We start from the raw sequence: 22,677 nt of genomic DNA, 5'->3' as shown, positions 1-22,677 counted from the left end.
TTCTCTCTAGAGCCCCAAATCTTACTGTGGAATCAGAAGCCATAAAGATACATAGCACAAAGCGAAAAGATAAATGGGCAGGGATGCTCTTTCCCTCTTGGTAATCACGCCTCTTCCTTGGGAAAGGTACCCCTGCGCAAAGGTCAAGGCACCCTGTTCTCATCTGTCTTCCACAGACAAAACTCAGCCGCTGATGCCATGGATTATTTGGGATTTTCTACCTATCTCTAAGAAAGGCCCAAGGGATCTGCAGAGGTGGGTGACTCCATTATGATTGGCAGGCAGCTGGGTCTCGAGTGGCAATAACACAGGCTTGTTTGCATTGGGCCATCTGGAGACATTCTCAGCTCTCCAAGGAGAAAACAGAACCGGAGCAAAACATCAGCGTTGCACAAAGAACTCTGACATCAATCATGCACGAGGATACCGCGGGTTTCATTGGGAAAGTCTCCTTTCCTTCTAAATTGGGCTTAAAACAATTAGTTCAGCAGCATTCAAAACATCCGATTTTCAAAGCATCCAATGCAAAATGTTAAGGCCTTGCCTTGCGTGAGGCCACCCACAATACCATTCGTTCCGCCTGTATTTTCACAGCGTTTAGTTCGAGTGTATGCTTAAAAAAAATTTTTTTATTTGAAAACTACAGCGTGGCTAAATTGCTGAGCACCCAAATAACATAAGCGTACTAATGACATGTAATTGACTTCAACTCCCCCGAGGCAGCTTGGGTACAACTTTCCCATTAGGTTTTCATGAAATAAAAAGCACTCAATTATCTAAACTACCACCTATTTCACATTCATTATCCACCCTGTATCTATCAACGGGATTCAACCTGTATTCCGTCATGCTCTGTTTCATTGTCCTCGGTACACGCTTCCATTTCCCCCCGCCCCGGTATGATTGACTGGGAGGCGGGTCGCTGATTGATACCCATGCACGACTCCTTGGGTAAAAACAGTCAACATGCCTCACATTTATGCACTAAATTGTAACCGAGAATACTGTTGTTGCAACTGCCATGTGTATAAAAGGTAAATTGATCCAGCCTGCCGGGAGAACCCACTGTCCTGGGAGTTCTTGGAGCAAATTTACATGCAACGGTGGTCCTTGGAGCCAAATTGTCATGGGGATCTATACTTGGATCTTTTCACAATTTAACTAAGATGTAGATAAGCTGGAGCGTATCCAGAGGATGGTGAGTGGTCTGGAGACCAAGTCCTGTGAGGAAAGGTTGAAGGAGCTGGGTATGTTTAGCACAAAGAGAAGACTGAGAGGGGATATGATAACCATCTTCAAGTACTTGAAGGGCTGTCATATGGAGAAGGGTGCTGAGTTGTTTTCTGTTGCCCCAGAAGGTCGGACCAGAACCAACGGGTTGAAATTAAACCCAAAGAGTTTCCGTCTAGACATTAGGAAGAATTTTCTAACAGTCAGACTGGTTCCTCAGTGAAACAGGCTTCCTTGGGAGGTGGTGAGCTCTCCTTCCCTGGAGGTTTTTAAGCAGAGGCTAGATGTCCACCTGTCAGCAATGCTGATTCTATGAACTTGGGCAGTTCATGGGAGGGGGGGCATCTTGGCCATCTTCTGGGCACTGGGTGTGTGTGGGTAGGTAGTTGAGAATTTCCTGCATTGTGCAGGGTGTTGGACTAGATGACCCTGGTGGTCCCTTCCAACTCTATGATTCTATGAATTCATCTGCAAAGAGCAGCCAAGGAGATCAGAACGTTACAGAGCTCGCACTGTTTCCCTGACTAAAAAGTGTGATCGTGTGAGACTAACAAAGACAACATTCAACAATAGCCATGCAGATTAGCTTTGGATTACACACATTAACAGATCACTTCAGGATACAATGGTTCCATATTAACATATCATACCCTCATTAGCACATTATCTTGATACTTACAGGACAATGATTAGCACATTACTTTTGCAGGACAGTACTCAGCTCAAACCCAACCCCTTTCTGACTATATATTACTCTTCCTACACACTTGACACTGAGAGACACTGTCCTTCAGTATTACTACTCTGAAGATTCGCCAGTTGTTGGCGAAACGTCAGGAAAGAAAATTCCAAGACCACAGTTACACAGCCCGGATAACCTACAAGAACCACTGTGATCGTGGTGTTTCCTCACCACTTCTCTGGACTACATTTGCCCTGATAGGGAAAAAGACAGGCCACTACTGGACTCAAATCTAGATCTTCTCCTGCAGACCAACAAGGCTACCCTCTGAAATGATCTTCATCGATGGCAACAGGTATCAAACATGTGTAAAATGTATGTTCAACAAACATCAATAAGATCCACAGACATTCTCAGCAGGATGTCAAACGAACAACCCAAGCAGGATTCTCAGCAGGATGTCAAACAAACAACCCAAGGCAGCGAAACAACACAACGCAGAGAACAAACTGAGCACTGTTTTGTGTACCTCGTTCATGAAGCTCCTGGATTGGCCTGGCCTCGAAGCCACACCTGGAATCGGGCTCTCTGCCTTTTGCACGATCTAGAGAACAACATCTGCTGGGATCATTTGATCTTTTTGATCCTCACTCACCTGCCACTGCACGAGGACGGAGGATGTCGTGTGCGGGGTCACCGACACAGAGTTTGGTGCTTCCCCTGGAACTGGAAAAGACAGAGAGGGGGAAAAAACAGAATATATAAAGTGAAGAAACAAGCAGAAAACCCATTCTTCCAATGAAAATCCCTTCCTCTCCCCTGTGCCGTTGTTGAGGGGTAGCTCTGCTGCCTAATGGCGAAAGGAGCAGGCGAGAGTCTCCCTCCCCGGAAGAGGCCCTGCCGCCTAAGCCTGCATTCAGCCTCTTTCCTACCTGTGCAGTAAACACACAGAATGCATCAGAGACAAAACCAGAGTAGCTTATCAGGAGCTCCCAGCTCGCCACACTAAAATGCTTCACTGGCGGCACCGGGTGTGTTCAGCAAAATAAATCCCCAGAGTTTTCCGAGAGGTGAGAAATTTTTCCAGTTAATCACTCGTGTGGTATGGAGGCCAGAGAGGGTTCTGGGTGTTCTCCCCCCTAAAATCCAGCCCCCAAAACTCGGGGGGGGGGGAGGGATATTTAAAAATTCATGGAAACCAGTTCCAGAACATTGGTAGTTTTCGTCTGCTGCTACTGCCTCTGCAAAAAAGGGAGACGAGTCGACCGCTGGCACATTGAAGATAAGGTTGCGATTCACACAGCGACTGCTGGAGATCCTGAGGACGTGCACGCATCCCGAGGGATTCGGGGGCTCGGTTCCCAATGAAAAGATGGCCACACCCCCTTTTTCCATGCAAGACAACAAACAGCTTTTGAAACTCCCACCAGATCAAGTTTGCCAGATGGCGATAGCCCCCTTGGGGGAATCACGCTTCTAGCTGCACAGACATTTGGGTCCTGGCCTAATGGATCTACTTCAGCAGGAATTCTTTCCAATGTTACTGCACCAAAAACCCCATAACAATGAGACGTTTTATTGCAGCGGGGAAGAAAAATGAGGTAGTGGGAGTTCTTTACGACACACTTGGCTAAGGGCTTAATTTACTAACATTTCCCCCCAGACTGACATTAATGCCAACATTGTTTCTCAGCAAATTTGCACATCGCACATCCTGTGTTTGGACGGCCACACAACACACACTGGAGTAGTGTTCATGCACCACACCTCGAAGCACTTCTGAATCACTCTGATCTGGAGAACCGGGTTGGATCTCCCACTCCTCCACATGAGCAGCAGAGGCTAATCTGGTGAACTGGATTTGTTTCCCCACTCCTACACATGAAGCCAGCTGGGTGACCTTTGGCTAGTCACTGCTCTCTCAGCCCCACCCACCTGTTGTGGGGAGGGGAAGAGAAGGTGATTGTAAGTCGGTTTGAGTCTCCCTTAAGTGGTAGAGAAAGTTGGCATATAAAAACCAATGTCCCGACACGGCTCCTATAAGGCAGCGGGGATTTGGACCAGGGACAGATTATGGCAGCCAGATTCAAGGGCTTTGTGCTCTGCAGCTCCAAAGCGGTTTTTGTCAGAAGAGGGGGCTATCGGTGCCCCATCTACTGTCGCTGTTGCCAGGTGATGTAAGAGCCCGATGGTTTTGCACTTGGCCCTATAATACCTCAAAATCTGGCCCTGCCGCCCACTCAGCGGGCACAACTCGTGTGCAGGCCAAGCTGCTAACAGATCACTGTGCCTCTTCTGCTGACCTGATTTACCAGCTCCCTTCCAGGACAACGTACCTTTCTGTCTCCCTCCGCCTGTCTGTCTAGGGACAGCTACTGGACTTTTGCCCAATTCGGACACGGCTACGCCTCTCAGATGTCAAACCTGACACCCACACAGTGCGCTGAAGTCAACTCTCTCTCTCTTTCTCTCTCTCTCGTTCAGCCATTTAGCACCAGCGCAGCCTTGAAGTGGATTTGGAGTTATAACAGTTGAAGAAAAATCTCCAAACATATGCTCAACCCCACATTCATTTTTAATGCTCCTTGGTAAATTATTCAATTTCAGGAAAGATAATGGTTAGTTAGCATGGAACCAGGAAGACTGTCAAACAGTGCTTCGTTCCATTTGGGGGCTCCGGAAAGCTAGGTTAATTATTGGAAGGTGTGGCAGGAGATGTGACTATGAAGGCAGCCACACTGGGGCACCCGTGCCAACGTTATGCGATGCCACAGGGTTTGCTTGTGTGGGACCTCTGGGATGCAATTCACCGGGGAATTCCAGTGTCCCCAGAATTCTTCAGACACAGCAGTGCTTAGTTTCCAGCCAGAGCCGGTGTCCTTCTCTGGGCTCTTACCGTCTTGCAGAGTCGTTACGGCTTCCGTCTCAGCTCCGAAGTTGCTGTCTCCGATATCGTTGGTGGCTTTCAGACGTAGCTTGTAGGAGGTGAACGGGTTCAGCCTGCAAAAACGGGACAGGAGAATAAACACTTCCTCTCTTCCCACAAGCTGCCCTCCTGCCGCTTTTCTTTGCAAACTCACCGGGAAATTCAAAGAGTGGCACAGAGTATCCAAAATGGCTTCCTTTTCAATGAAAGCCCCCTGAACCAGCAACAGTTAAGAGCATTTCAAAGATTCTCTGTCTCTCTCATGCTCCAACACAAATATTGCTTCATGACTGAATTACAAATCAGAGCAGTGACACCCAGAATTTATGAGTGTTATCTAGTGTAACAGATGGACCTCAAGGGAAAAAAAAACACCCTAATAATCAACCGATGGACTCTTGCCTGATCTATTTGTACTTGCACCAAATTTGTCCAAAGGTTATAAGATGGCACTATTCAGGGTGAACTATTCTGGGGGCCACTCCCCTTCCTAGCATCTTACCCGGGGCTGAGACAGAGCAAAGCAAATCTACTGCAGGAAATGCAATGCAGGCCAGCAAGCCAGCCTGACCAGGACATTTTTCTAGGGATCCATCCTGCTCTGCCCTGTTTCTTGGCCGGTCTCCCTCCCGTCCCCGCCTTCAGCCAGAGCTAGATGGGGGAGCACAGGCTGATCCCTGCCAAACCTTCCCAGAAACTGGCTCAGGTCCTGAGGACAGATGTACCAGGAGCTAGCGGAAGATGAGTTTTGGGGGGGGTTGGCAAGGATTGAGTATTTGAACAGCAAAAACTGTGGCTGGCCTGTATGACTAGAGCATCAAGGTACAACTGGGAAAGCCCAGGTGCAAACCCCCACTTGGCCATGAAGCTCTCTGGGTGTCCTTGGGCCAATCACACACTCAGCCCAACCGGGGGAGAGGACACACATCAACACATGAAGCTGCCTCAGACTGAATCAGACCCTTGGTCCATCGAGGTCAGTATTGCCTACTCAGACTGGCAGCGGCTCTCCAGGATCCCAGGGAGAAGTCTTTCACATCGCCTACTGCTTGGTCCTTTCAACTGGAGATGCCAGGGATTGAACCTGGGGCCTTCTGCATGCCAAACTGATGATCGGTCACTGACCCAGAGCCCCTCCCCCTTAGAACCACCTTGAAGTCCTTCGAGGAAGGGCAGGATAAGTATCTAATTGAGCGCTTGAAAAGAAGCTCTAAACAGCAGAAGCATTCTTTCTGCCTTTCTTCCACAGAGCTCAGGTCAACGCACACGGTTCTCCCCTTCCCCACAACAACCCTGCGAGTTAGGCTAACCGAGAGCATTGTGTGGCTGGGCCACGGTCAGCCGTTGAGCTTCAGGGCAGGCTGGGGACTGGAACCCGGGCCTCCCCAGTCCTAGCCCAACCCTCTAACTGCTGCACAACACTGTAGCCAGGAGCTATCGAGAGATTCTTCCGAGAGCATCTAAGCCAGTCGGAAAGCGGGCTCTGTCATCCCAGCCACAAGTCTCTTGGTTAATCTACTAGACGGTGCGGCAGGAGTCCTATTTTTCATCGCAGTGGCATTCCAACAAACAGCGTTACTCAGCTTATTTAACGCAGACAGTGACAGGGGATTCCCCACAGGTTCTCTGTGTACTCGGTGGCTTTAAGATATGCAAAGACCAACATCCAGCTGAGGTGACTTCAGCAAAGCTTCCAGCATAGCTGGCGGGGGGGCTCCCTTTCGAGTCACTAACAAGGTCCGCGGGAGTTCAGAGTCGCGCGTAATAGGCTTAGCTAATTAATCGGTTAGAGCCGGCGCAAGGCCTCGGTTCTGCCGGGCCGACCGGCAGTGCCGATAAAGCTACCGGGAGCGGGTGATTAAACGCCGTGGGATGGAAATGCAGCGTGATGGGCAGCGCATTAAATTGCTTTGAGACATCCCCACAGGACAAATGCTCCCGGGGGGAAAGGGGCAATCCATTCTTTTCTCAGTTCTTGGCATTAGGCAGTTATTGCTGTGCTGATCAGAGAGAACGAGAGCGGGCTGGCGCATGCGTGATGGAAGCCGCAGCGATCTTGGGCATCACAGCTGAGGCATGGCCGCGCTTCCTACATTCTGCCTTTCCACATGATCACTGTACCCAAGTCAGGAGGGCAGGAGAACAGGGGAGGGGGGAGAACAGGCAGGAGAACAGGGAGGGGGGATGTGGCTTAGGCAGGACTCATGGAAACCCTTATCCAAGGGCATAGTGTTATCCAAATCACCCAAGCGGTATGGCCCAGCACCCTACATAAGAAAGTATGAAGGGCTCAAAGAAGTGAGACCAGGATTGTGCACCTTGACCCATCCATGAAATGCAAACTTCAGGTTTGGGTTTGTGCAGCCTGGGTACAAAGGGGGAGGAAGTTTAACCCTTCAATCTCTACTCGAGCTTGCCATTCGAAACCAGCCCCCACTCCCCTGTTCTGCTATTAGTATTTTAAAAGACGAAGGTATGTGTTTTTAAAGGACACACCTTTTTCCCTTTAAGATGCTGGCGAGCCAGTGTGGTGTATTGGTTAAGAGCGGTGGACTCTAATCTGGAGAACCGGGTTCGATTCCCCACTCCTCCACATGAGCAGCGGACTCTAATCTGGTGAATTGGTTGGTTTCTCCACTCCTACACATGGCCAGCTTGGGTGACCTTGGGCTAGTCACACCTCAGCCCCACCTACTTCCCAGGGTGTCTGTTGTGAGGAGGGGAAGGGAAGGCATTTGTAAGCCAGTTTGATTCTTCCTTAAGTGGTAGAGAAAGTCGGCTTATAAAAACCAATTCTTCTTCTTTTTTCTAATAACGGAGTGGGGAGGCCATTACTGAATACTACAGAATGCAGGCTGTAGGGTTAAATAACATGTCCCATGCATGGTCCTGAGGCACATTTGAGGCTGCATGGGCTTGCAATTTGCATTTTAAAGGTAGTCCAAGATTCACCAACTCTGTCTTGACTGATTGACTGACTGTGCTGATGAAAAATTATGATTACCCTGGCAAACTCTGAGAATCGTAGCATAAAGTCCTTTGCTGTTATCAGGCAAACTGTCTGATTGTGGTTCTGGCATCAAATTGATAACCAGCTCCACCGTGCCCCCATCTCTGCTTTGCAGGCCTGCCAAGAGCATTTCGAAAGAACCTTGTTGATTTTGGCAGGCCAGCGACGCAACTGAACGCCCACCGGCAAGGTTCCTCGCAAGGATTCGGTGGCTTCAGCAGTGTCCGCTACGCAAATTTTAATTTCAGAGCAACTTAACCAAGGCTGAGTAACACAGTTTAAAAATGGCACGGTGTTATCTCTCCATTCCTCATTATGGCAGCACAGATAAAATTGCCCCTCATTTCATCTGAAAACAAGATAAGGGCATTCTAAAAGACAGAATCTCCATGGGCAGGCAGGAATGGATTTACCACAAGCCCCAACAGCAACAGGCTTTGCCACTGTTTGGGGATTTTTCTGAGCTCTGCAGAGTCAGAGGGCCGGCCAAGGTTGGGGGAAGCTTGCCAATTATCCATGTGAAAACAGTTAGAATTTACCAGGGGTTAAAGTTTTTGCCCTCCCTTTCTGGGCAAGTTATCCCACGGGGACTAGCTGAGAAGGAAGGATGGTGTTTCGAGCTCCTTCCCAGAACAGTTTCAGAGAGTAGCTGTGATGGTTTGCAGTAGAACAACTAGATTCAAGTCCAGCAGCACCTTGGAGAGCAACACGGTTTTCAACGAGTAAGCTTTCAAGATTCAAAGCTCCCTTAGTCAAGTACAAGTTGGAATGGAGATCTCCGACTCCTTATATCCCAGCCAGAAGGTGGGCAGGGTGTTGCAGGTAAGGAACTTGGGATGCAGAGGAACAGTGCACATTGTAATCAGCCTTGATTAGAGAAGATGGGAAATTTCCCCTTCTGCTCTAATCAAGCGTGCGGGACAAAGGATGAGCTAGAAAAAGCCAGATTCATTTTATGGATGCTCTTGGCTTGATCAACCCATGCAGCACACACAGATCTCTCAATGACCTTGGGTGACCTTCCAAAGGAACCCAGTGAGGTTATTTTTATTTATTAATTAAAATGTTTATGCCACGCCTCTCCTCTGGGCTCAGCTCTACCATCTTATTTATTTATTTATTTATTTATGATACTTGGGTATCCTAGCTTTCCTACGGAGGAGCTCAAAGCATGGTATGTATGGGAGAGGGATATTACCACTGTATCCTCACAACATAGGTCAGGTAATGCGATGCTGCTCACAAAGCATTGTGGGCTGAGTGACGTGTGAAACGAGGGCTCCGTGGAACAGCCCCCACACTCCATCCAGCACACCACATCATTACAAGCCTTGTGTAATTACAATGGAGGCACCTATCCAAGATGGAGGCACCCGTACCCAAGAGGGTACCAATCATGTTCAACCATCTGACAAGGAGTTCTGTGGACTCTCAGTCAGAACCGTCCACGGCTACCTGGGAGTTCAAAGAAGGGGTGGGGCACTACTGCAAAATTTGCTACAGGTCTAGAAAACCCAGTTTTAAAAAGCCACCATAGTACACATTCTATTACAGTTTTGATTATGTTGAATGAGAGTCAAGTTTCCAGTGTCTACTGAACCAACCCATTTGCTTTCAGAGACCTGATCGTGAATACACATGAAATCTGGAGCACACATGAGACTGCCTTCTACTGAATCAGACCATCGGTTAATCAAGGTCAGTAATTGTCTACTCAGACTGGCAGCGGCTCTCCTGGGTCTCAGGTCACCTACTGCCTGGTCCTTTCTAACTGGAGATGCTGGGGATTGAGCCTACGGCCCTTCTACGTGTAAAGCAGGAGCTCTTCCACAGAGCCACAGTCCAAATTCACTTTTGGAATTGCAACTTGACTCCCTATGTCTCCAAACAGCTTGGTAACCATGTGTTTATCCGCCTCCCTTAAATGAAGGAAGACTCTCTGGTGCCTTGAGACTAGAGGATGTGCTTTGTTGTCAAGGCGCTGTTGCTTTCTGTGAATCTCTATGTGATACCTGTTAATCACACAGGAGGTAGATTCATGGCTGATGGAAGAGGAATATGTCCGCCAGTCACCATCTGGCAGCTCCTTGATTTGCACTGTGAAGTATCGGATTGGAGAAGAGCCGTAGCTTCCAGGACGCCAGTGGAGATGCAAACTCCGGGATGTCACTTCCGACTGGGGGACGCTCAGTGCTCTGGGAGGTTCCGGCCGTTCTGAAATGAAACATCAAGCCATCATTACTTTCCTGGGAAATTCAAGTTGGCGGGGCCTCTAGACACAGAGACGAGATAAGCCGTAACACAGCACGCCATTGCTGTCGAAATGCTGAAGCGGGCTGCTTGGGTTCACACCTGGAACAACCCTTTCTTTACAGGGTCTTTCTGCAGCTCTGGATGGCAGAGCCAAAGCACAGGGTGGTCACAGAGGCAGGAGAAGGCCTGCAGGTCCCCCTTCAGAGTCAAACCAAGGTCGTGGGTAGCAATCCAAGAGCTGCAGAGTGCCTGTTGCCAGCGAAAGCCCCAACCCTCCAACAGGAGCCGCGGCGCACGCAACTACGAGAGCCTTCTCCAACTCTGCCCCCATTCCCAGACAGCACAGACGGAATGCATACAGGATCTGGCCCCGTCTTCTATTCCCCATGATCGCCGCCAAGCTCCTGCACCTGGCGCCTCTATCCTGCCAAGTTCCCCGTATGTGCTCTGCAAGCATTGGAGGTCAACTTCAATTTGTCAATGATACGTGAGTTGGAGAAGGGGGGGGAGATGGCATGGAGAGGATGGGGGGGGGAGGCATGCAAGCCAAAGGCTGGAGTGGAATCCCTGGCTCTGGACTTTCTGATAGCAGAACTCCCAAGTCTGCTGTCACTAGCTGTTAAGCACATTAGTAAAGGTAAAGGTCCCCTGTGCAAGCACCGGGTCATTCCTGACCCATGGGGTGACGTCACATCCCGACGTTTCCTAGGCAGATTTCTGTTTTGCGGGGTGGTTTGCCAGTGCCTTCCCCAGTCATCTCCCCTTTACCCCCAGCAAGCTGGGTACTCATTTGACCGACCTCGGAAGGATGGAAGGCTGAGTCAACCTTGAGCCGGCTACCTGAAACCGACTTCCGTCGGGATCGAACTCAGGTCGTGAGCAGAGATTTTGACTGCAGTACTGCAGCTTAACACCCTGCGCCACAGGGCTCCTAAGCACATCAGTACACTGTACTTTATACAGTTGGCCCCTATTATAAGATTCACTTCCTCCTTTTGGAACCAACTTTTTTTTTGGGGGGGTGGGGAGAAGTAAAAAACCAGAAAGGAAAAAAATGAAGCAAAGACGTGAGTGTTGTGGCATACAGGGATGTTAGAGGCTCAAAGAATGGAAATCCTCTCATCAGTTCACAGCGGGGGAAACCAGCAAAGAACAGAGGAGGGACTGAGGAGTAAGAGAAAATAACAGGGTTGAGGGAGACCGAAGAAGCTCCCCAGTAGGGATACAGTCGAAATCCATCCCATCTGAATTGCTCCCCAGGAGCTGTGAACTGGCTGGCCTCCTTTCTGGTACAGAACCAAGACATCAGAGCTCTTCAGCTGCTGCATTTCCACCCCTGCCCCCAAATTTGCTACCGAGCACCGTGCAAGCATGGTTGGCCCTCATGTCCAGTTCTGTCAGGACTTACCCCCTTCTCTGTATTGCCACTTGACACATCCTTGCTCACAGAACACTGCAATAAAACAATTTCGGTGCGGGTCGCAAATACAACGGCGTTAAGATCCTTCTGTGTGTTTGCCGACACGCAGGGACACGGATGCAATCAAGTACGTGACACCTGCTTCCTTTGCAACATCTTTGCGTTGTGCGCACATGCGCAGAGGGGACCCCAACATGCAAATGAACCGAAGGGTCAGAAAGCGGCAAAAATTTGAACCTGCTCCAATTCCAGAATTAATTTTCAAAATTCTCTGAGTGAAGCAGGGCTGTGGAAGGCCACACAGACACAATCTGGAAGTGAAAAAGAGTGGAGTGGGGGAAACTCGCTCATCCCGACTCCGCTTTGCTGAACCCAATGGTACCACTTGGTCTTCAACTGGGGGGGGGGTCATGCCGTGGTCACAACAGTAGTCCCAATTGAGTTTGGGTACAGGATTTGTCCATATGTATTATTTTCTTGGACTAACAAATGATAATAAAGGTTGGCCCTGCATCTGAGAGGGTGGAAGGCCCGCAGCATCTCCCGCACGACACGTGAGGAACCGCTCCGAAGGGTGGCGGATCACAACAAGCGTATACGCTCGCACAGTCTGTGCAAGGGACGGCATAGGCCGTTTTTTCACTTCCCCGTTACATATCCTTGAAGGACGGGTCCCGAAGGCAATGAAGCCCCCCCCCCCACTTCCTCCGTCCCTGCTTTGGCAACCATGATGCTGAAGGGTCTAAGCAGCCAATTCCACAGCCAGTGGAGAAACCTCTGGGGGCAGCCAGAAGTTCACCGGCCTGAATGGAGATCCCCCCACCTGGGCGCCGACTATCGGCCACCCATCAATTTCCATAGCCAAACTCCACAGACTGAGGAATAACTGTTTAATTTTTTATCACGGAGATTATCAATTCGGATCCGAAAACGTGTGGCATGTAATAAAGCGGGCACTGAGTGGCAACGCCCGGCATCTGTTTCCGCAAACACGCGCCTCAGTCCTCCTCGTTTCCCAACAGCTTCGCAGAAAGAACAGTTCCTGTTTCTTCCCCCTCCCCGCCCCCCCGCCCCCACCACTCTGAAAACATTCACTTTTTATGGCTCAGCGTCTGACGGGCCCGTTTGCCTCGCCTGACGGTGCCAAAAGAATCGCAAGCCATTAGCCTCAGAGAGCCTTCAGTGCCGACGTACAAGATGATGCAAAGGTCGGTTTTAAAGTGCTCGGGGTTATTCTGCCGGAGGAAGCGAGTGCTTGTTGATGGCCCAGGGGACCCAACGCTTCGTTTGGATGGATGTACCTTAAACAGGTGACAGAGAACACTTTGGATTCATTTCCCTTCCCCTTCCCCGCCGCCACTTGTCATGAGGGTTTTTTTTAGCCTGTTTCTCCCCAGTGCTTTCAAAGATCTCCCTCATGGCCACACAAACTCTCCGATTGCAAGGAGAAAGCCATTACCGTTCGGGTCCTGTGGAGTTTAGATGGCTCTGAAGAGCAATTATTTCCTGTGCAAAAGACAAAAAACTAGACCTCTTGATTCAGCCGAGAACCCTTGCACTAGTGTGCTTTGCGCATGAAGCGGTCGCAGGGTCAAAACCGCACGCCAGGCAAGATTGGATTGTCCGGATGTATTCGGAACAATCTTAAAATGCAGCTGGCGGGGGGACCCTGCAGCTCGGGTTAGGGCCTCGGCATCGGGGAGAAGGCTTAACTCTCCCTTCCTGTGCTGCTTTCATGGTAGAAATCCCCACTCCCTGAATAGCTATGGGCAACAACATGGAGAAAAGGAGACAGGAATAATTTCTTCTCCTTCTTAATTACTGCAGTCCAAGTTCATGCACTAAAAGGGGCTCCTGAGATCTACTACCTGAGTTATATGATTTTAGCAGGAATAATATCTCCCCACCACCACCCCTTCATTGGATAATAACAGGTTGGGGAAGGGGCAATTTCTCCTAGGAAAACGACGCTGGAGAAAGGGTCATCCTCCTCAAAACCAGGGCCCCCATTGAAACGAGGCCTCCCTCCCAGCAGCGACATTTAAGGCCAGTGCCTGCAGCCGCAGGTCCTCCTCTGCCCTTTTGAATGATAAAAAAACCCAAATTTGCTTCCCAATTACTTTATCCTTTTTGCAATACATATGCTCCCTGCCCCAATCCCCCCCCCAGGAAATAGGTCAGGATTAACATTCTGGCCTGTACTATGCCAGTGGCTTCCAGTCTACTTCTTGTCGGCAGCCAAAGAAACAGTTCATTAGAAAAGGAAGAATTAGTGAGACGGAGTGGGCGAAGGGCGGTTGTTCTGTGCAGTTGACGATGAGCCACGCGGTACCCAACAGGCGACAAGAACTCGTGCAGAACTTCATTCTGCACCACTATCACAAAATCAATGGCACCGCCTATAAGAACTGCATTGTGGGAAATGCAGTGTCCCTACGAGAGAAGCTGAGTTGAGGAAAAGCATATGGATTTTGCGCCCCAAATCTGTAGCCCCAAACCTGTAGGGAACATGTATTTATTTTGCACAAACGTTATTCCAAAGAAAAACCTTTCGTCGCACTGTTGATGGTCTGGTACCAAGATTTATTTATTTTTTGGCATGAGCAACCCACAGTTGCATTAAAAAAAAATAACCAATAAACCCTGCCTAGTTTAGTACGATTCAATCCTGTATTTCCTGCAGCAAATTCAGAGAGGATGACATGCACTTTCCCACCGTTTCCCATTCAGGCATTTATGCCTCTTTCGCGTCAACTAGGCTATTGCACTGTATGCTCCCAGACCTTTCATTGGGTCTGCATGATGCTATACCACGGACACCATTGTGGGCAAGCTGCCGAACACTGATATGTAGGCCTGGGGTGCCAACCAGCCATAGCGGGTCAATGTGGGCTTTGCTGTAGCGCATTCGACCATGTGATTCCTTGGTTCTTAACTACTTCCCTTTGTATCAGCAAGATGTGATAAGGGCGGCACACATGGCCCCACACCAGGGGGAAGGTTGCCTTTCAGACAATGGCTCTTGTATTCAGAGTACCCCTAAGAGCTTAACAATGATAGACCGACCTTGGAAGGTTGGAAGGCTGAGTCAACCTTGAGCCGGCTACCTGAAACTGACTTCCGTCAGGATTGAACTCAGGTCGTGAGCAGAGCTTTTGACTGCAGTATTGCAGCTTACCACTCTGCACCACGGGGCTCCTCTTGATGGCCTTACAGGCTGATAAACTAGCAGAAGGGTTTAGGACTGAAGTGCCACCCAACGGGTGCCATTTCCATTCCCACTCTCTTTGCTTCCTTACGGTTCTAGTAGGGATGTTTGGATTTACTGGAACCTGTGCTGACTGATAAGAAACTATTCTCTGAGTAGAAGATGCTCAAAATCTTAGTGGCAGGGGCTGGCCAAAGTTATCTGTGGTGAAGCTTCTGTGTTCTGCAATGAAAATATGGGCTGAGATAACGTCCAGTGCATAATTTACTCATATTCTAAACCAACCGTTAGATATATTAGGATGAGTGGTGAATGGAGAGATTTTATGTAGATAATTAATTTTACATTAGTGTTTTGATCTGTTTTTTTTGATCTGTTTTTACAGTACTTCTGAATAGTCTGAGAGCCATAATAAAGACAGGCTGACTGGTTGTAATAGTATTAGTATTACTAGCAGTAGTAGTAGATGGGGGGAGGCGTAACAATGTAACCTCACCAGTGAGGCATGTAGGAGACGCAGCTTCTGTGAACAAGTTCTGGCAGTATCTGATGAAGGGAGCTTTGACTCTTGAAAGCTCCTACCCTGAAAATCCTGTTGGTCTCTAAGGGGCTACTGGGCTTGAATCTAGCTGTTCTGCTGCAGACCAACATGGCTACCCTCTGGAACAGTCTTTTAAGAAGGGAAACAGTGCATGAACCAATGTAAGAGGAAGAAAAATGCCATGCTCGAGCAAGCGAACAATTCTGAATGTCTGTCTCGGGACATATGGGACATGGACTGTCCTAGTAGAACCAGGATCCCACCCTGGCTGCAGCCCTTACCTCTTTTTTCCGTGGTGATGACGGTGGCTTCCAAGGGCTCGCCCCAGCCCTGACGGGTCTTGGCAGATGCTCGGAAGATGTATGCGGACTCGGGGAGGAGGTCTGTGGCCATAAACTGCCTGACTGTGGAGCCAACCTCCACTGTGGTGAACTTGTTGGGGCTGCTGCTTGCCAAGCGGTACGCAATTTGATATCCTGAATTTAAAAAAGAAAGAAAAAAAGAAAGAAAGAAAGAAATCAAAACAGAGGGGTTGGGTTTGTTTTTCCTTTTTTTTTTAATTGGGGGAAAACTGCCAAAGACCATTAGTGCATCCTAATTACTTATTTATTTGAAGGCAAAACAATGCAATTTGCCGCTTTTAGTGTTTACCAGCTGAGTTTTATAACATCCCTCCCCATCCACCAAGTCCGATGCAGTACATTATCTGGGAAATTACTGGCTTGCTGATGAATTGGAGAAGGCCTTCTGAGCGATAATCCACCATGAAATTTGTTTCACATTGCATTCCTTAAAAGAACCGAGATCCGAGAACAGTTTCATCTTCCTGCAGCATATTGATGTGCTGTGAAAAAGCCACGGATACCCAACAAAAGTACACACTGCCGATTTTTGACATGGCGAGGCGGGTCGAGGAAAATCTATCGCCTCCCTGCCCCTTCTCCCATAAACACAGCTAGAGAGAGGTACAGCTGTGTGAGAGAGCAGAGTTCTTCTGAATGATCTTTCCACCCAGCCCAGACCCCAGAGAGGCGCTCCACCCCTCGGAGCCCATGCTTCCAACATTTCAGAGATGAAAACAGAGTAACACTTGTAATATCCCCAATATCTGACAAAGGGAGCCTTTGACTGTCTAAAGCTTATATCCCCCCCCCAAATCGGCAGCTACAGTGTGTGAAAGAGCAGGCTGCACATGGCATGAGGCCTTAGTGCTCATGCGCCTTTTACTTGCATCCACTCCAAGATTTAAGTTTCAGAATCCCTGAGAAGGGATCTACGACCTGAAGAACTACAACACTAGCAACTCTCACAACTTATTTTTAAAAAAGAAAAAGAAACAAGGCATCCACCCCCAAGCCAAAACCTTGTCTTCAACACACTTGCAGTTCTCTTTGACCCAGCTCTTTGATCCTGCCCTGCTCAGGTGGCCCAGCTGAAAACACACTATCTTGCCATCTGCACAGAAATTTGAGCTGGGCTGAGAGGGAAAAGTCAGATTAATAGAGGAATGGGAGGGCCCGGGTTGGTTTTGCGTTGGAACAGCGTCGAGCTACCAAGGAATGGGATATCATGCATACTGAAAAGTTAGATCCTGGCTGAAACAGGGAATAAAGGAGGTTACAGCGACCATGCATAAATGACTTACATTTACATATCGAAAGGTTCGATTCTATGATGATGTTGGTGCCAAGGCCTCGGTGAATGATACACACCCATTACCAGGAATGCATGAGTGGTCTTCATAGTGGAGCGGTCAACACGCTACTTGCCTCTAAGTCAGGCGACAAGTACTCGGCATTTCTGCCCACTTCTACAGCAAATGGTTTCAGTGGACCACCTTTGACTCTAAGTAAGCGAATGTCACAACTGTCCCTGGTGAATCTAACCAAAGGCCCACCTTGCCTGGTGTTCTGTTTCCAGCAACAGCCAGCCAGCCATTTTCAGCAAACTTACCAGTGGGCCTCAAGGGCAGCCATCCTCGATACCAGATTCTCTGTTTTTTACATTGGCACAGGCCTGTCAAAAAACAACTACCTCAAGGTCGTTGGAAATGAAGCTTGGAAGGCTGCTTGACAAACCTCTCAATTATATCAGGTGTGGAGATTCTGGTGGCAGTGCTAGGGGGAGCACTTCTACGTTGCTTGGGATCTGGTCCCAGGGCCTTTGGCCTTGAGGGGTGACCAAGAAGCTGAAGCTGCACCATGGTTAACTGGACGAGGGACAGCTGGAACCAGCGAGGGTGTCAGGAGAATCCTGCTCGCTTTGTAAACTCTCCTGGCCATTATCGTCCGACGCATTACCAAAAAGCCATCTCCGCGAGTCAGTGTATCCAACAGAACAGAATGGGCCTTTTGTCCCCGAAGAGGACGCACCAACTGTTCAGACTCGTTTGGAGAGGCCTCGCCAATATGCCAGGTTCGCTTTCTTCTGGAGCTTATTGGAAAGTCATCCCAGCTGCTAAACTCTAAAATCAATTTCTATCAGAGATGGCAGGGACGGCTTTGCTATAGCGCGGACCATTAAATGCTCCATCAAGTTACATGGTGGGGGATCGTGGGGAGGGGGGTACGGCAGCCAAATGAAACCTCAAGCAGATGCAGCTGAACTCGGTTGCGGCAGACATCTGCCAGCCCCTCTGACCACACTTTGAACTCCAAAGAGCTCTGCAGACTTTGTGCGTGGCACGTTACTCTGGACGCGAGAGATCCCTGCTGTGCTTTGGATGCTCACCAGGTTTTTGGTTGCCACAAAAGAAAAGGAGCTGGAAACAGAAGGGAACAGAGGACGGGTGAAGGATGCCGGCGACACCGAGGCCGTGAGTGCGGGTGGACACCACCCCTTTCCCGCTGCGGGGATGCTGCATACAGAACCGAGGTGTGAAGCGGAGATTTAGTATGCTCATAGCAGAGCCAATTCCACCCTTGCTATGTATCGTCCTGCAAAGTTTTCAGTTTAATTGGGATACAGATGGTGCTAATTGTGCATGGTGGGGCTAGCGATACTTTTACGGATAGCCTCCCCTCTCCCTATATGTCACTGTCTCCCGCCTCTGCTAGGGAGGAAAACAGGATCATTTGTGCCAGCCGAATGAGGAAGCGAACGCATCTTCCCCCTCCCCAGTCAATATGTCACGTCCCCGGTAGAGGCTGCAGCTTCGGGAGGTGCCAGAGGAGAGGACCATGTTTCACTGATGCTCAAATTACAGCCGACAAGATTTGAGAGCGAGCCCAGTGGTGAAAGGCCCAGCTTGGAACCGGGACATACACAGACGAGAGAGATTAGAAGGCCATATATATAAAGACCTGGCTTGGTAAAAAGGGAGCATCTTGGCAGGCAGCATTGCCAGAGCACCTGAACCACCCGCCAAAGCCAAGCATGCCTGCTGGAGCACGGCAATGGCAAAGGGAGGAAATCACAAGAGGGTTTGGGAGCAGGGATTTAGCCAGTCGCCTTTAGATGTGAACATAAGGGGGGGGGGAATGGGCTGGGGGAAAAAAAGCTAGATCAAAAGATCAAAAGCTTAGAAGTAGCTTTCAGAGAATCCAACTGGAAGGGTCTCAATAGCCATTCCCTTAGCTAATTTTTTAAGCTGCTTCGTTCATAATTAGTGTATAATTTTGTTCAGAGCTGGATCAACACACATTTGGCTATCTTGAGTTCACTCACCTTCACCCCTGCTCCACCTCTACTGCCCACCCAGAAGTTCATATTCCTTGTCCTCTTCCTCCCCCACCCCAAGCCCTCCTTGAAAACAATGGAGCAAGCAGTGTGGATGAGTTAATATCACAGGCGTTGCCAGTCTGGATTCTTTCTAGATGTGGCACAATTTGTAATGCAGGCTATACATTTTGGTCATCTGGGGGCAATGCAAAAGAAATGGGAAGGATCTGCCCCATTTTTTGGTCTGTTTTGAATTTGCAGTATGTTGGGTAAAATGTAAAGGTAATTCCCTTATGCAAGTGTCGGGTCATTCCTGACCCATGGGATGACGTCACAGCCCAACATTAACTAGGCAGACTATGTTTACAGGGTGGTTTGCCATTGCCTTCCCCAGTCATCTACACTTTACCCACAGAAATCTGGGTACTCACTTTACTGACCTCAGTAGGATGGAAGGCTGAATCAACCTGGAGCCAGCCACCTGAAACCGACTTCCGCCGGGATCGAACTCAGGTTGTGAGCAGAACTTGGACTGCAGTACTGCAGTTTACCACTCTGCGCCACCGAGCTCATTAACAGAAGCGTTCAGTACAAAAACACTGTACCAGCTGGGTGCTCTTAGGGTTTCACATTTTAAAAAGAGCCTAATATTCAGAGATCATTAGCTACCCACAGCTCCTACAACAACCGGAGAGAGACCCAGTTTTGAATATATTTAGCTTTACCCTTTGCAAACGCTATGCAGGCCTGCCCGTCGAGGCACCTGACATCCCATGTGAAATCTAGGCCTGATTTAACAAACGCTACAGCCTTTCATTTAACTATTTTTAAAAGCTCAGGCATGGTGTGCGTGTGGTGGCGGTGGGGAGGGGATATGCCGGAGGAACGTGTTCTGACCTTTTCCGACTTCTGTACATGTGCAGAAAGCAGAACCAAAAAGGCACAGCAAGAATCAGCTGAGATAAAACGCCCCAGGAGAGGCGTAGGAAGGGAACGGAATGGGGGAGGGATACACACCGCAGCGAGCAAATGAGAAGCAGAGACAGGCACCAAAGCTGGAGATGAAATTAAAGTCAGTGCCGAAACCAAAATGCGTGGACGAAGCCTAGAGGGGAAACGGGGAACGTTAAAGAGGAAACCCGCTCCAGCTTGTAAAGAGTGAGCACGCAGGCCATCAAGAGCAAACCGGTTTCAATCCATTTCATTTCTTGCTCTGTTCCCCTTAAACTACAGCATCAAGTCAAGCATGCCAAGGATCAATAAAAAATGCCCATTCGGCTATTAGTGCATTCAAACACTCAATCTGTTGGTAGATTACAAGCAGCTGCAAGGTTTTTTTGTTTTTTAATGGTACCATCTATGCCCTGACCTGGACGGCGCAGGCTAGCCAGATCTTGTCAGAACTCGAAAGCTAGCAAAATCAGTGTTGCTCAAACTGTAACTATAACCAAAAAAACAACACTAGGCTATTGTAACATTAGATAGTATGTTCACTACAAATTTCTATCAAACGTGACAGTAATGTATAGAGACTAAAGTATTCATACAATGTTTTATAAGCAGTTGCACAGAACCCAACCTTCCAACACAGGTAAAGGCAAACCTGAGAGTTCAACAGGTAAGTCAACAAGGTTCAACAGGTAAATCAAAAAGTCCGTATCTTTAAAGAACCAAGTGATATATCTTACTCCTGAGGTGCCAAGTGACAAGGGGGCCAGGTGGGTCTCTGGAGATTCTTGGATTATTATATTTACCTGGCCCATTTGGCACTTTGTATGAATACTTTAGTTTCTATACATTACTGTCAAGTTTGATAGAAATTTGTAGTGAACATAGTATATAATATTACAATAGCCTATTGTTGTTTTTCGGTTGTAAATCTTGAAAGCTAAGCAGGGCTGGCCCTAGTTAGCATTTGGATGGGAGACCGCCAAGGAATACAGGGTCACTACACAGAGGCAGGCAGCTGCAAACCACCTCTGAATGGCTCCTGCCTTGAAACTTCTACAAGGTTGCTGTAAGTCAGCTGTGACTTGATGGCAGTTTAAAAAAAAAATTCTAAACATCTCTTGCTTTGAAAACCCCATGAGGGGGTCAGCAAAAGTCATCTGCAACCTGCCAGCACTTTCCACCAGCACCACCACAATCTATGCCTTCCAAATGGATAGCTCTGCAAGAGGAAGGTTGCTGAAGGGTTCTGTTGAACCCATCCTTCACGCCGTCAGCCAGGTACACTGCATGATTGATGTTCCTGGCTGCCACCTGTCACCTGCCTTCCCTGGTTAAAACGAAGGGTCCCTCTTCAGGCGATGGGGGAAAAATGTGGGCATGTGGAACTTCTGCGACACAAAAGAAGAAAAAGACTGGTGGGAGGGAAGCGCTGGGTGAAGCCAAACAAGAGAAATCAATAGAGGTAAATGGAAAGTGTTCAAAGAGAAATTAATGTATGCCCTGGGGCTGCAGAAGCAACACAGCAACAAATGCAATAGGCATTTTAAAGGCCATTAAGACATGAGGAATAGAAAGTCGGTATAAAACAAAACTCAAAAGATTGCTGGACACGGCCGAGAAAATCGCAAGGAAAAAAACGTGGGGAAGATCTCAGCGCAGAATGGTGATGGAAGACGAGACTGCGACAATATGACTTTTTCAAGGCACTGCTAGATGCTAATGTTTGGAGAAAGAAATGATAATGATTAAGAATGGCCCTGGATGGGAAAAAGTAATAGAAATACTCGTACAAGAATTCAGCAGCTTCTATTTCCTGCCAGTTCCTACAGCCCTTCATCCAGGTAAGAAGCTTTCTTCCAATTCTGTGAGCAAAGTTTTCATGAACATTACTCACAACCCGCCAGCGGCTCGCCTAACTTAATGGACAGCCAAGATCACTGCCGAGGAGCTGATGATCTTGTGTGACCAGAGGACGTCATCATATACCACAAAATATAAAAACCAACTCTTTTTCTTCTTCTTCTATTTATTTTACTTCATTGACACCCCACCTTTCTCCCTGATAGGGATCCCCGAGCACCTTACATTGTTCTCCTCTCCTCCATTTCACTCTCACAACAAATCCTGCAAGGCGGGTGGGGCTGAGAGTATGTCACCCAGCAAGTTTCAAGGGCAGTGTGGGGAACTCAAACCTGGATCTCCCAGATCATAGCCAGGCACTCTAACTACTACACAACACTGTCTCTCAATATGTCAGTAGTATGGTGTAGAGCAGTGGTTCCCAAACTTTCCGGGCCACCGCCCCCTTGGATCCACAAACTCAACCCCAGCATCCCCTACCCTATCCAATAACACAGTTGAAGGGCCCCACCTCTAGCACCCCCTGCTGCCCCCTTGCCTCTTAGTGCTGCCCTAGGCAATCCCACTGCCCCCCAGGGGGTGGTTCCGCCCACTTTGGGAACTACTGGTGTAGAGCGTTGGACTACAACCTGGAAGACCCAAGCTGAAATCCCCAAGACTGCCATGAAGTTTGCTGGTGAACCTTCGGCCGGTCTCTTTCAAGCTGACCTTCCTCAGAGGTCTTTTGCGACGATAGAATGGGGAGGGGGGTTTGGATCTATTTTTGCTGCCTTGAGCTCCTTGGAAAAAAAGACAGGATTAAGAAGAGAGAAAAAAGCATAGACAGACAATCACTTTCTGCAGTGGCTCCAGGGGTCTACTGAGACCGAGATAGTATCAAATCTACATATGAACCACATCTCAGCAGTTTGATTTTAATAACATTTTAAGGTAGGG

General features: G+C 48.6%; 1 protein-coding gene across 1 annotated transcript in view; it reads right to left on the bottom strand.

Moving 5' to 3' along the window:
- SDK1 (sidekick cell adhesion molecule 1) overlaps nucleotides 1-22,677 on the bottom strand; it is a 474,538-nt gene that overhangs the window by 63,260 nt on the left and 388,601 nt on the right. The window contains exons 29-32 of the mRNA XM_056866585.1: nucleotides 15,552-15,746; nucleotides 9,861-10,062; nucleotides 4,809-4,912; nucleotides 2,568-2,638 (exon numbers count right to left, since the gene is read on the bottom strand). Coding sequence (XP_056722563.1) covers nucleotides 2,568-2,638; nucleotides 4,809-4,912; nucleotides 9,861-10,062; nucleotides 15,552-15,746 — 572 coding nt within the window. The remainder of the gene's footprint in view (nucleotides 1-2,567; nucleotides 2,639-4,808; nucleotides 4,913-9,860; nucleotides 10,063-15,551; nucleotides 15,747-22,677) is intronic.

This window comes from Euleptes europaea, chromosome 21 (assembly GCF_029931775.1).
Source record: "Euleptes europaea isolate rEulEur1 chromosome 21, rEulEur1.hap1, whole genome shotgun sequence".
Classification (NCBI taxonomy): domain Eukaryota; kingdom Metazoa; phylum Chordata; class Lepidosauria; order Squamata; family Sphaerodactylidae; genus Euleptes; species Euleptes europaea.
Note: the sequence above shows the minus strand (reverse complement) of the source record. Positions and strands in the feature narration are given on the sequence as shown.